Genomic DNA, 15,254 nt, shown 5'->3' on the forward strand with positions numbered 1-15,254 from the left:
GTAGAGAGTTTCTTTTTAATTAACTTTGGCCACCTGGACGTCAATTCTGGGAACCTCGTCAAAGATCTTAGAGTCTGACGGGTCAAATACAAGGCGGTTCCTGAATTCCTTGGAAATACCTAGTTTCTTTTCTGGATGGGCCCATTCGTCCATCACCATCTCTTTAATATTTTCATTTATGGGGAATACACAGGAACGTTTGACCTTCAATCCCCCAAACATCTCTTCCTGAACTGAGTGGGGTCTCTGGATGTCTTCCACCCCCATTGTATCCCTGACCGCTTTTAGAAGGTCACTCATCTCGCTAGGAGTGAAGAATTTTCTAGATTCCTCGACGATTTCGCCCTCTGATAGGGGGTACTCGTCGTCCTTTTTGGAAGATGAGGCCTCGCCCTCCAAATCCACGGAGTCTGAGAAGGAGATGTCCGCCATTCTGGGACGCTTAGGTGGGCGAGCCCCCAGGGTGTCCTCACGGAGGGAGGCTAGAGAAGATTTAACCTCCTCCTGAATCATAGTTCTAAATTCCTGCATAATTGAGGGTTGTTCTTCTCTCACAATCCTGGCAATACAATACTTGCAAAGTTTCTTAGGATATTCATCGGGAGCACTGGATGCATCTGGCGGTCTTCCTGAGCTTTTTCAAAGCTAGTTTGTCCTAAAGTGAGAGAGCAGCCCATCAATTTTGTGCAGATCCAGTATAGGTGCATTATACCAGAAGACCTTAGGCGAGAGGAGCTCCTACCCAGTGGTTACCTGAGGCTCACTCCACCCCAGATCAGCATATATCAATCTGCCGGCATGCCCAGGTGGGCTACTCACGCAGGAGTGCTCTGGAGTGGTCTGCTCCTTCTGCTGCAGCTCCTTTTCCTGGTCCGACATCTCGCCCGGCAAAGCAGAGAGCGCAGCGGGAAAGTGCATGTGAGTTTTTGAAGACGTCCACTCCTGGGTCTCGCCCGGCGGCCTGGAAGAGACGACGCTCAGGGCAGGCTCCCGCGCAACCCCGGCGTCTCCCTGTCAGCTTTAGAACGGAGTCCGCCGGCGACGCAGTCCTGGGTGGGAGGCCCGCAAGGGAAGCAAAATTTCCGCTGATGCAGCACCCAGGTACCGAAAAAAAGAAAAAAAAAAAAGGTCCTTTATACACTTCACCTCCCTGAAAGCCAGAGAGGACTTTTCTCTGTCCTGGCTGCTATAGGGGCAGGAACACACTAGTGAATGGTGGTGGGAGGGGTTCTTTTAACCTATCTCTGTTCCTGCCCCTACAGAGGTCAGGGGTCAATCTCTCTGGGCTGTCATGGTGGTGAAGTGGAAAAACCCAGCCATTTTTGCTCACTGCTATAGGTCAGCTTTAGGCTAGGCTACACGATGACAATAAGTTGCACGACAAATAGGGCACAACTACACTGCTACATGCATCCACCTTGGACGAATTTTTTGCGACTGTCGTGCCACAGTGCGACACCATAGCCTATCAATATAAAAAAAATTGCGCGACATTGGTACGACAAAATGTCGCACGACATGTCATCATGTAGCCCTAGCCTTAAAGGGGCAGGGTGCTGTAGAGGTCACTGTTAAGGGGGCAGGGAACAGTGGAGGTCACAGATAAGAAGACTGTCCCCTATGGAGGTCAGTGTTGAGGGGTGGGGTGCTGTATAGGCCACTGTTAAGGGAGTGGGACCCAGAGCAGGTCAATGTCAAGGGAGTGGGGTGCTGTGAAGGTCAAAGTTAAGGGGATGGACTGCTGTGGAGGTCCCATTTTAAGGAGACGAGGCACTGTGGGGGGGGGGGGAGGGGGGTCAATTTTAAGGGGTGAGGGGCTGTGGAGTTCACTGTTAAGGGGGCGGGCTACTGTAGAGGTCACTTATGGCGGATACTGTCGATATCTTTTAACAAAACACAAACAATAAATGAAATACATGAAATATACCCGTGCGAAGCCGGGTCCTTCTGCTAATACATATAGCACCATACAGTGCTCTGATAGGGTGGGCATAGTAGCAGTGCGAGCCCCTGCTGTATGCGCCAGCATTGGTGAAAATATGCCGTGGTCAATGCTGACCGCAGCATGTATGGTGTTTGCGGAAGGAGGGGGCTCCCTCTCTGACCTAATCCGCCCCCTGTGCTGCGGTGACAGGGGGGGGCGATGGCTGCTAAGGCAGCCCGATGCCTTACACAGGCTATGAAAGCCTATGAGACCTAGCCCCCAGGCTGGGTCTCATAGGCACACTGTCAATGAAATATTGACAGCGTAATGAATTACAATACAGCATGTATTTAATAAATTGTAGAGGGGATCAGACATCCCCAAAAGTTAAAGTCCCAAATAAATCAAAAAAAGGTGTTTTGGAAAAAAATAAAAAAAATAAAAAATTTAAAGTAAGAAAAGTACCCCTTTCTCCTCATATATGGTGTACACCAGAATAAACTCAAAAAGCAATGGCTGAATTCCTGCTTCCCAAAAAGTGAAATAAAAAAAGTGATCAAAACAGTGTATGTACCCCAAAATAGAACCAAATGAAAATGTCCAACTCATTCAGCAAAATACAAGTCCTCACACAGCTAAGTTCAGAAAAAAATAAAAATAAGTGCAACGGTTGTCAGAAAACTGTACTGATCCCCAGAGGATGTTCATAGCAACATGGCACCTGTAAACCAATCCATCAAAATCTGCACCACAAAAACCAAAAGGTGTTCTTTCCCATCTGAACTCTACAGTGTACATTTATGGCATTTCCGCACGCAGTAGAACCTGCCTATCAATTAACCTGTCAAAAGATGTGGACTGCACGATGATAGAGCATTTGCTTGTTCATCAGAGAATCGGCGGCAGTATTAGACTGCCAGATTGCCAAGAAGCGTTACTACGAACATTCGTTAGTGATCATCTGACGAAAAATCAGCCGGTGTAATACACTCTTTAGCCACATTCTTATCATTAAGATAAGAACTGAGCTATAATGTACGTTTAGGCATTTAGAGGTCAGAAGTAAGCAGTCAGCTGAGCTACGTGACAGAGTAAAAATACAGAGTCTCAAGGCTATGCAGAGTAAGAGGCTCAAATAATAAAGACCAATTGATAAAATGATTTTTAGCGCAAAATGAGTACAATGCAATAATAAAAAAAACTCCTACAAGTCTACATAGCCTTTAACGAGGTATTCCAGAAAATAAAAGCTATTCCCTACCAACTGAGTAGTGGATAACTATTAGATTGGTAGGGGTCCATCCCACTGGAATGCCCTGAATGAATGGAGCCACTACATCTATAGTACTGCTGGATATTGCAGAGTACAGCACTTTGCTATTTCCAGCAGGCCCATAGAGATGGATGGAGACACAATGAGCATGCTTGATCAGCTATTCCATTAATTTCACGGATACAAGACCCCCCATTGTGATTGGTGGGAATCCCAGCGGTCAGACCTCAATTGGTCTAATAATTATCTCCTATGCTTTGGATGATTATCCTTTTATCATACAAATGAAGGAGAATGTGTCTTTAAAAAGAACATTGTTTAAAAAAATAATTATGTGTTTCTATGTCCAAAAATATGCCAAGACTTCCTGCTCTTTGAGTGCAGCCACAAGGGCCATAGACAAAATAGACTGGAGGGCACGCCAATGATTTATATTCCTAGGAATGCTCTGTAACCGGTGCATAAGTCAGGAGGGAGTAAATAAGCTGTGATATAAGACCTACTGTGAATGGTGGGTCCTGTGTTATCTATACAAAGATGTTATCTGTCATTGCCTGAGGGGAGATGTATGGGGCAGGCCTGTATCATACAGCCAGCACCCGCCCACACTAGCAGGAAGCGAAGATCACGCTGGCCGACATTTAACCCCTCAGGTGTCGTGATCAACGCTGATTGTGGCACCTGTGAATAAAAGGCAGAGGGATGCGGCTTTAAAGTAGTACGCCGTGATGTCAAAACTCCAAAAACCTTGGCAGAATTCTTTTTTTTTTTTTTTCAGTTTTGCATTAAAAAATCCATTGCGTCCTGTAAAAAAATAAGCCTTCATGTAGCTATGTGAATGGAAAAATTAAAATAGGCCTTGACCCTAAAGGGTTAAAATGATAGGGCATATTCTGATGACACATTCCATATTCGCTATAGGGCTATATACACATTAGCTATAGATTGGCGAAAGATCAGAGGCATTGCTACATCCCAAAATGCCCATACTATTATAAATAATATAAATGCATTTATATTTTAAATGTATTTATACTGTACATAGACCGGCAGTGCAGGGGTTATAGAGATATTATATATATATATATATATATATATATATACATACACACACATACACCAGCAGTGCAGGTGTTACTACACATAGGTCAGGTAAGTGACGCTGCAGAAAGACAAAACTAATTTGACGATTCTGTAAAAAAAACAAAAAAACAAAACTGAATCATCAGATGATAAAAAAAGAGTACCCTGGCATCATCACATTGAGGCCTGAAGAAGCACAGAGCAAAATGGCTGTTGCCTGCTTGTTGTGCTGTACCCGCATCCAGTATGTTTTATGGACTAATTGAATAAAGCTGCAGAAAGATTGGCGACTGCCGCTTTGTCTTTGTTTCTATTCGTTTGTATTATCATTGGAACTGTGTTTGCTGAACACCACCAGTCACTTTTTTTGAGAAGTGCCCGTCTGTGATTCAACATACTGCACACATGGCAGTGCCGACCACCATCTTCTACATAAGGAAGTCTCCAAGGCAGATTAATAAAATTTGATTAATTGCCCAGCCCTACTTCCCACTACATTGGTTTTCTTCTAGGGAGCTCAGAATCAGATTTACAGACATACAGAAACTTCTCTGATCTTCAAAGGCTGTGTAGATGCAGTGCTTCTATCAGGGTCAGGAGCTCAGCTAGTCCCCACTTCCTGGGAACCGTCTTCTGTCTATCTGTTAGTAGAGACTGACCTAGCCTAACAGGCAGTGGACTGCAAATTAGGTGGACGTGAGACCCCTGATGGCCATGACTTTACAGTTTTTTGCTGGTGGAATTTTTGAAGTGATTTAGAAATTTGTTAATTAGAAGATTCTCTATTACATTAAATTGTATTAAAGTAAAGTGACTCAAATATATATATATATATATATATATATATATATATATATATATATATATATATATATATATATTTATTGATTCCTTTATTCACCCATACGGTGCAACGTTTCGGCTACAAAATCGAGCCTTTTTCAAAAAGGCTCGATTTTGTAGCCGAAACGTTGCACCGTATGGGTGAATAAAGGAATCACTTGTTCTTAATCTACCAGAGTGCCGCTCATTTTCTGGATTTAATTGTTGGGATAAGAAGTCCATTCCCCTGGAATGTGCACCCGAATTTTTCTTCTTCATTGCCAGTGCCGCCATTTTTCTTTGAGATAGATAGATAGATAGATATATATATATATATATATATATATATATATATATATATATATATATCTATCTATCTATCTCCGATATGAATAGTGTTGTTGACCAACTGACTGCACCATGATGCTGTGAATGCTCGTGAACATTTCCTTGTGTACAATATTTACTACTCAAAAACCTATAGTTACCTCTTTGCATCAATGGAGATGGCTGATTTAGCAGTGTTGCTAGACCATGGTATATTGCTCCTTGTTTTGCTACTTCAAGGGTGACGACTGAACCCGTTCTCGTCATAAGTTCAGCAGCCCTGTTACAAAAATGTGTTTTGTTAATTAAACCAACGACCACTGGACATCACATTTCTTTTTATCTAAACAAAGTAGTTTAATGCCAACATGAACAAACAAGAATATGTAATGTATCCAGAAGTTATAATTCTTTTTTGCTGCAAGCGTATGTGTTCTGTGAGATATTACACCACGTAAATCTTTCCAAAATTACTGCAGTGTTTCAGATGATTAAAATAACTTAAAACATCTATTGTACTAATCCATTTTTTTGTGTTGAACTGAAAGGTTTTTCTTCAGCGTCACAATATATGTGAGTAAGTGTCAAATAATTTGGCATGTTGCACATATACACCATTAATGATAAAAGTTTAAAACTTTAGTAGCATTACCGTTCTTGAGACAGTCCTACCAAACTTCTTCCATCCACACTAAGAAGCTGGTCTCCTGCTGCTAGACGCCCATCCTAGAATTTGAAAACAAAATAATTTGTGAAATGCTAAGACAAGGTTTACACCGCTGTTTTACACTGTAGTTGTTCTCAGTTATAGGAGCTTAACAACTAAAGTGATGGAAGTGCGAGATCTGTCACATAACAATGACTATAATGGGGTATGTCAGGTAGAAAAAAACAACTGCCCTCAAAGTGACCAATGACCTCCAACTGTGACTACCCCTTACTATTTCTCCTAATCTGTATATCTGTATGCAGTATTTGAGACTGTAGACCACGGCTTGACAAATTTCCTTGGAATCTAGAAGCCAGCTAAAAAAGTTAGGAGCCGTTTTTTGTTTTTTTACCTTATAAACAAAAATAACACCCCTTAAATTAACACATAAACAAGTCTAAAACCAAACATGGGCATTAACAACATATACAGCGGCAGTGTACCGAACCGCGTACACACATACAGCGGCAGTGTACCGAACCGCGCACACACATACAGCGGCAGTGTACCGAACCGCGCACACACATACAGCGGCAGTGTACCGAACCGCGCACACACATACAGCGGCAGTGTACCGAACCGCGCACACACATACAGCGGCAGTGTATAGAACCGCGCACACACATACAGCGGCAGTGTACAGAACCGCACACACACATACAACGGCAGTGTACAGAACCGCACACATACAGTGGCAGTGTACAGAACAGCACACATACAGTGGCAGCGCACAGTATTGCACACATACAGTAGCAGCGCACAGTACTGCACACATACAGCGGCAGCGCACAGTACCGCACACACATATACAGTGGCAGTGTACAGAGTAGAGTTGTTGCGATACCAAATTTTTGATTCGATTTCGATACCATAAAAAAGTATTGCGATACTCTATACCAGGGGTAGGCAACCTCCGGCACTCCAGCTGTTGTGAAACTACAACTCCCATCATGCATACTTGCTCTGCTCTTCTAAAAACTCACAGAGAAATGAATGGAGCATGCTGGGAATTGTAGTTTCACAACAGCTGGAGTGCCGAAGGTTGCTGATCCCTGCTCTATACCATTTCACCGGATATATTTTTTAAAAATATTTTAATAGTTCGGACTTTTCTGACGTGTGTGATATGTTTATTTATTTATTGTTTATATATATTTTATATGTAAAATTGGGAAAAGGGGGCGATTTATACTTAAAAATTTTTTTTTACACTTTTTATTTAATAACAATTTCCCCCCTTAGGGGCCAGAACCTGGGATCTTTTAATCCCTTGTCCTATTCACCCTAATACAGCTCTTTCAGGGTGAATAGTACTTTACACTTTCCCTGCTGCTCTGTGCACACAGCATCAGGGATGTTACCATGGCAGCCAAGGGCTTCAGTAGCGTCCTGGCTGCCATGGTAACTGATTGGAGCCCCAGGATTACACTGCTGGGGCTCCAATCAGAAGCTGCCACTGCCACCAATGAGAAGGGGAGGGGACCCTGTGGCCACTGCCAGCAATGATTTTAATACTGGGGGGTTGAGAGGGGCGGGAGCACTGTGCCACCAATGATTTTAATGGGGGGGGGGGGGGAAGAAGCACTGCGCCACCAATGATAATTAACCCTTAATACAGGAGGCGGGTACTGGCAGCAGATCAGCGGCAATTAACCCCTCAGGTGCCACACCACCACATTATGCTGCTCTATTTTTGGGAATATATATATATATATATATATATATATATAGAGCAGAAGACCTGTTTAAGAGAGGTTCAAATGCTGTGAAGAAGGCTTTAAGGCACCTAAGTATGTCCAGTAAGTGCTAGGACCATCTCCTAAAGAGGATTCAGCTATGTCAGGCATGGCCATACTGCGGCTCTCCAGCTGTTGTAAAACTACTCCCTCCATGCCCTGTTGTAGGCTGATAGCTGTAGGCAGTCTGGGCATGCTGGGAGTTGTAGTTTTGCAACAGCTGGAGAGCATCAGGTTGACCATCTCTGAGCTTTGGGATTAAGTGTAGTGCAGAGCTTGCTCAGGAATGATATTAGGCAGTTGTGAGTGCATCTGAACGCATAGTGAGGTGAAGGCTTTTGGAGGAAGGGTTGGTGTCATGAAGGGCAGCAAAGAAGCCACTTCATTCCAAGCAAAACATCAAGAACAGACTGATATTCTGCAAGAAGTACAGGGACTGGACTGCAGAGAACTGGAGTATAGTCACTTACTCTAATGAAGCCCCGTTCTGACTGTTTAGGACAACTGGAAAATGACTGGAGAAAAGGTGAGCACCATCGTGAGTCATTTGTCATGCCAATAGTAAAACAGACTGACGCCATTCATGTGTGGACTTTCTTCACAGCTAAGGGAGTGGGGCTCATGCATAATTTTGCCTAAGAACACTGCCTTGAATAAAGAATAGTATCAAAAGATTTTCCATGAGCAACTTCACCCAACAGTCTATGATCAATTTGGTGTTAATGAATGCTTTTTGGAGCATGATGGATCACAGTGTTACAAGAAAAAAGTAATCTGAAAAAAGGCTCAGTGAACAACAAAAAAAAATTAAATTTTGGGTCCATGGCAATCAAACGCCCCAGATATCAATCCCATTGAGAACCTGAGGTCAAGCATCAAAAAGCAGGTGGACAAACAAAAACACAGAAATTATGATAACCTGAAAGCATGCTAGGGCAAATTACAGAATTAATATAGTTTGTTATGCCACGGTGGGGTTTTACTGGCAGTTTTCAGTTTTGTATCTCACTTTTTTGGTGATACAAAACGGAAAACTATTTTTTGTTCTGATGCATTATGGAGACAGAGTTGCTTTAGTGGAATGTCAGAGGTATGCGTGATGCCACCATCACTCATCGGCATACATAAAATCCATATGACGACCGATACTGTGCGATGGCTCCATAAATTATGGATGAGCTGGGAATATCACTGTAAATTCTGCATATTCAAGGGGAGTGAGCTTACTTGTTCACAAAAATGGACCCTTCTCTCCACTGAGGACTAAGATCGACAAGGAGGGATGTTATGTAGCTGTATAGTGCTTAATATATAATATGGTGTGTATTATTATAGTTTTGTATATACCACCACTTATTTCTATGCAAAATAACCGTGGAGCCCCAGTTATGGGTCTTCAACACAGTGAAAGCCAGATATCCCTCAAAGGAAGGAAAACCGAGCAAAGGGGTGTCCCCATTACAGAGATCACCAAATCCACCATATTAAGTGGCCCCTATGTCAAGATCCCACTCTTTTACAAGCTTTAAGGATGTGACGGGGAAGACCCAAGCCAGTTATCCATCCAGTTATGCTCGGTTTTCCTTTCTTTGAGGGATATCTGGCTTTCACTGTGTTGAAGACCCATAACTGGGGCTCCACGGTTATTTTGCATATCACTGTTTCCCAGGGAGCTTTGCACATTGGATTGCTGTGTCGAGACTCTTAAATGAGGCTCCACAGTGTTTTCTGTAGCTAGTCTCCCTAAGATCAGCTATTGTTTTGTTTGAGTACCACTTATTTCTAGTAATCTTACTGAATTATGTTTCGGAATTTGCTGCAGACTGCACGTAGTTGGCCTTAATTAATCATGGGGGACTTTAATAATTACTTGGATATAGCATTGGATAAATTCCCTATTAAATCTCCACTTCCAACGAACATTACCACTTTTTCTGGCCGACTCATTGGGGAATTGGGTCTTAAATTTGTGCCCTATGTGTCCACGCTTTTCCCTAGGACACTTGAGAACTGTGTTGTTGGGGTCCTAGGATGTGGCGATTGAACACGATTTGGTTACGTTTAATCTAAATGCTGTCAGGAGTCACGTCACGTGACTTATCAATTTAATGAAGGAACAGCCTCTATCGGAACGTTGAAGGATTCTATGAAAGCATTCCCGAGAGTAAAAATATCAGCACTATTAAATCTTGCAGTCGGGAAATGGGAGGAGAGTGGAATACAAAGGAAGCGGTGCATGTTGCTGCTCCCTCAGGGGATATGCTGGAGGCTTGGAGAGAGGCTCAAGAAGCCCTCAATTCATACACTCTGGAGAAGTCGGCTAGCAAAAGATTCTTCTTAAAATAACAGTATTTTGAGGATAGGAAGAAAGCAGGCCATTTATTAGCTACTATAGGCCCAACAGTGTTCTGCATTTGTGCATTAATTGCTAAATCCAGAGGGGGTGCTGATGGATACTACCCTGGATATTTTATATTTTAGGCAGTTTTATGAAACATTATACCGAACTAAAGTCTCGTACATGGAGCATTACTTTTATGAATATTTAGCCTCAATTTGCCAGCCAACGCTGTCTATGGAAGAGACCGATCGCCTGGAGGCTCCTCTTACTCTAGTACAGGGATGGGCAAACTGCGGCTCTCCAGCTGTTTTGAAACTACAAATCCCATCATGCCCTGCTGTAGGCTGTTAGCTGTAGGCAGACTGGGATTTGTAGTTTTGCAACAGCTGAAGAGCCGCAGTTTGCCCATCTCTGCTCTAGTAGAACTAAAGAAGATTGTGAGCACAATGACTAATGAAAAAGCTCTCAGTCCTGACAGGCTATCTGTGGAACTATATAAGGAACTGGGGGATGACCTATTACCCAAGTTTTTAGAGGTTTATATTAATGCTTATGAGTCAGAGAGGTTACAACCTTTCCTATATGAAGCTGCTATAGTTGTTCTCCCTAAGCCGGATAAAGATCACACCCTCCCTGAGTGTTGCCTCTCTCCTCACATCAGATAATATACTAATGAAAGTACAGGTGAAACTCCAAAAATTTGAATATCGTGCAAAAGTCCATTTATTTCAGTAATGCAAATTAAAAGAAATTGCATTAATGCAGCTTAAAATTAGAATTTTGTGAAAAGGTTCAATATTCTAGGCTCAAAGTTTCACACTCTAGTCAGCTAATTAATCCATACCCCCTAAGCCAGGTGTCGGCAACCCGCGGCTCCGGCATGGGCATGAGCAGTGTGTGTGTGCGCCGGCATTGTGGAAGCGAAGCGCTCATCTCCATAGTGATCTGTTTGTATCTCTGTCCTCAGGACAGCGATACAAACAGAAGGCTGTGCGGAGGAGCAGGGCAGGGAGGTGTGTCCCTTTCCTGTTCCTCTGATAGGCTGCCGGCACTACTAGGCCGACAGCCTATCAGAGGCCGGCGTAGGCGGCGCGATGACGTCATCGCGCCGCCTGAGCCGTACAGCGCTGGAGTCCGGACACAGGCCGGAAGAGGCCTGCATCGCATCGCTCCCAAGAGGTAAGTATAAGTGTTAATAATTTATTTTTTTAACTGGCAGTCTGGCACATAATGGGGGGGCCCTGGTATTATACTGGCACATGATTTGGGGGGGGGGGAGGGGGTCTGGTATTACTACTGGCACAATGATTGGGGGGGGGGTCTGGTATTACTACTGGCACATGATTGGAGGGGGGGTCTGGTATTACTACTGGCACATGATTGGAGGGGGCGTCTGGTATTACTGGCACATGATTGGAGGGGGGTCTGGTATTACTGGCACATGGAGCAGAAGTGGAGAAAAGGAAAAAAAGAGGGAGGTTATCCAAAAGCTACAAGGGACTGTGCTTTGTCCCTGAAGAGAAAGATAGAGAAGGGGCGCCACCAGGACCGTACGATGGAGGGATTGGAAAAAAGGAAACAGTAGGATGGAGAGGCAGCTCTGGTATAGGATAAAACCAAACACCACAGGGAAGTCGAGATAAATCAGTGAAGGGTAGGAAACAGGGGGTAGTGACTACCCCGTATTCCCTACCCTTCACTGATTTATCTTGACATTACTGGCACATGATTGGAGGGGGGTCTGGTAATACTGGAACATGATTGGAGGGGGGTCTGGTATTACTGGCACACGATTGGAGGGGGGTCTGGTATTACTGGCACACGATTGGGGGGGTCTGGTATTACTGGCACATGATTGGGGGGGTCTGGTATTACTGGCACATGATTGGGGGGGTCTGGTAAAGGTAAATTAAATATTTTAATTAGCTATTAATTTGCAAAAATATATTTTACATTGTTAAGTGAAAGTCTTTTTTTCTTCAGATTGACAGCTGAATGCACGATCCTGTATATAGCATTAAGGTAAGAAACAATATATGCAGTGTTCTATTTGTTTTAAATGTCGCAATGGTTTTGCGGCTCCGAGTTTTTTTTTTCCTTCGGAAACGGGTCCAAGTGGCTCTTTATGTCTTAAAGGTTGCAGACCCCTGCCCTAAGCAAAGGGTACCTCAAAATTGAGACTTTGGGGTTTCATAAACTGTAAGCCATAATCATCCAAATTATAACAAATAAAGTCTTGAGATATCTCGCTTTGCATGTAAAGAGTCTATCTCACATGTTAGTTTCACCTTTTAAGTTGCATTACTGAAATAAATGAACTTTGCACAATATTCTAATTTTTCTAGTTTCACCTGTATTAGCACTGAAGTTGGTTAGTCACACTGGAGGGAACTAGGAGCTGTTTGCTGTGAGTAGGACCTTAGGCTGCTGTAATTTGTCCACTGGCTCCTGGTACTACACATACAGGTAGGTTTAGCGTTAGGTCCCGTGCCATTTGAGAAACCTTGGCGTGGTGCGCGGGCTCAGGTATGTCCTTAATATAAGGATATACTGGCTAAAGTCTAATTTTTAACATCAGTGTGAGGGTTTAGTCAGATGTTACTGTTTGCATCCACCACAGTAGTACACCTATTCTTGTAACTATTTATTCTATATATCATTCCACATCCACACATTTTACCATCTGGTGGTGTAGGATGTCTCTGTGGTCTGCTGCGGGCATCCTCCACTGTATGCATCTTTTGCTGGCGATTACCCTTAGCAACAGACCACAAGCGCAGTATCTGCTCCCCTGAGCATAAATGCACAACTGCATTTGGGGTTGAGCATTTCCTGCCCTTTGAGACCACCTATTTTTGTCATTTAAATCTGAAGTTGGCCACCTCTTAATCAATCAGGTTGTACGCCAGCAAAATCCAATGCGATTTATCTTCGTAGACTGTTTCCTAATCTTCAGGCGGCTCTGGGTGACTCTTCTTACAAAGTGATTCTTTAGTTGGATAGCATGGAGTAGGGATAACTGTGGGCTGTCTTGGAGAAAATAAGTGGTTATATGTTGCTCCTAAGGCCAGAATTGGAGTTAATATTGAGATGTCGGACAGCTTTCAATTAGGGCGAGGGATGCCCGTTATCCCCATTATTTGCAGTGGCTATAGAACCTTTTGCGGCTATTCTACGAAACGCACCAGAGATTACAGGATTTAACTTGTGTAAACATTGCGCCTGCTCACGCTTGAAGCGGGCATCATAATTGGCGGGTCTCTGCAGTTTCAAATATCAGAGACCTATGATTGGCAATAATTCATATCACAGTCATTACAGCCTTCAGATGCCGTGATCAAATGTGCATCAATTAGCATACAGGGCGCCTTAACAGAACGAGGGGCACAGTGGCGCTACGGACGAGCATATCATGAAAAAAATTTGCGATATGACATCTAGGGAACATGGGCTACAGTGTGAGGTATCGCTGTTACAAAGTAAAAACTGGTGAAAGGTCCTCTTTGACATGCTGCCGTATGCAATATGGTAATATTGAATAAAATAAAAATAAAAAAATAAAAAATTTGTGAATGAGGTAGCCTCCTAGACTGGCTACAAAAACATAAAACAAAGTAAAAAAAAAAAGTGTCAAAAAAATATATATATTTGAAAAAAAAATTAAAACTTTTTTTAAAATCACCCCCCTTTTCTTAGAATAAATTAAAACATCATGAGCATCACCGCTTTAATTTATTTTTAGACATATAAAACCTAGACATATGTGGCACAGGTCAGTTTTGCCAAAAAGGGGGCGCCGTAGGGACAAAACCCCATTTGGAATTTTTTTTATCGCTTCCCACTACACTGTATGCCATACCAAATGATAGCATTAGAAAGTACAACTTGTCCTGCAAAAAACAAGCCCTAATATGGATATGTGAACGGAAAAATAAAAAAGTTTTGGCTCCAGGAAGATAGGGAAGAAAAATTAAAAGGGTATCCGAAGGGTAAATTGAGAAGAGAGTGGCTTTATACGCCAATGATTTGCTTTTGTTTGTTTCTGGATAATATTAAGGAGTCTTTGTCGAGCATTATGAGACTTGACAAATTTGGGACATTCCCTGATTATTTCTCAATTGGTCTAAACCGGCATGGTTATCCTCATCTGTCCAGGCTGCACCATGTAGACCAGGCATCCTCAAACTGCGGCCCTCCAGCTGTTGCAAAACTACAACTCCCAGCATACCTGAACAGCCTACAGGTATCAGCCTACAGCAGGGCATTGTGGGAGTTGTAGTTTTACAACAGCTAGAGGGCCGCAGTTTGAGTATGCCTGATTTGGACTCTCAGGAATACCAATCCAATACTTACTAAATAGTTTGGAGTGTGGATTACTAGGGATGTTTTGGATTATATAGGGCTCAATTTACGACTATTACTGGACAAAACGAAACATGAAACAGAGGAGTTAAATTGCTGCTGTCGGTTATAGGTTGAGCAAACTTAATCAAAATCATTTTAAAGCCTCAATTGCTGTCCGTCTTGCACAATGCTCCCATATGGATTTCCCAAGATTTATTTAAATGGATAGACCACTAATTTAGAGATTTAGTATGAAAGAGAGGGTCACCAAGAATTAAATTTGCTAAATTACAGCTGGCCAAGGATAGCGGAGCAGTGGTGCTACTACATCCTTGGACGTATTTTCTAGCTTTGCAGCTTAAACATTTACAGGGATGCAAAGTAGAGCTCATACCCCACTAGGTGTGCTGCATTTAAACTGTATTCCCCATATTTAACCATATTCCACCTTATGCATAAGGTTTGGTAGTATATACTAGATACGAAACAGGGATTTATATACTAGATACACTCCGCTGTGGCATAACGCTTTCCTATGGGAACTGTATAAACAGGAGGGTTTTGACAGATGGGTGCAAAAGGAGATTCGGTATGTTCTCCAGGTATTTGATAAAGATGTTTTTTAAACTTTCCAACAATTACAGGCTGAGCTTGTACCACATAGGACAGTTTTTTATGCTTACTTGCAATGGCAA

The 15,254-nt window shown here is 42.7% G+C and overlaps 1 protein-coding gene across 11 annotated transcripts in view; it reads right to left on the minus strand.

Moving 5' to 3' along the window:
• The window catches only part of AFDN (afadin, adherens junction formation factor), a 508,028-nt gene that overhangs the window by 137,914 nt on the left and 354,860 nt on the right, over positions 1–15,254 (minus strand). For all 11 annotated transcript variants that reach the window (XM_040429419.1, XM_040429420.1, XM_040429421.1 and 8 more), the window contains 2 exons: positions 6,082–6,155; positions 5,591–5,709 (listed from right to left, as the gene is read on the minus strand). In XM_040429419.1, the coding sequence (XP_040285353.1) occupies positions 5,591–5,709; positions 6,082–6,155 (193 nt within the window). The remainder of the gene's footprint in view (positions 1–5,590; positions 5,710–6,081; positions 6,156–15,254) is intronic.

The sequence above is a fragment of the Bufo bufo genome, chromosome 4, assembly GCF_905171765.1.
Source record: "Bufo bufo chromosome 4, aBufBuf1.1, whole genome shotgun sequence".
NCBI lineage: Eukaryota > Metazoa > Chordata > Amphibia > Anura > Bufonidae > Bufo > Bufo bufo.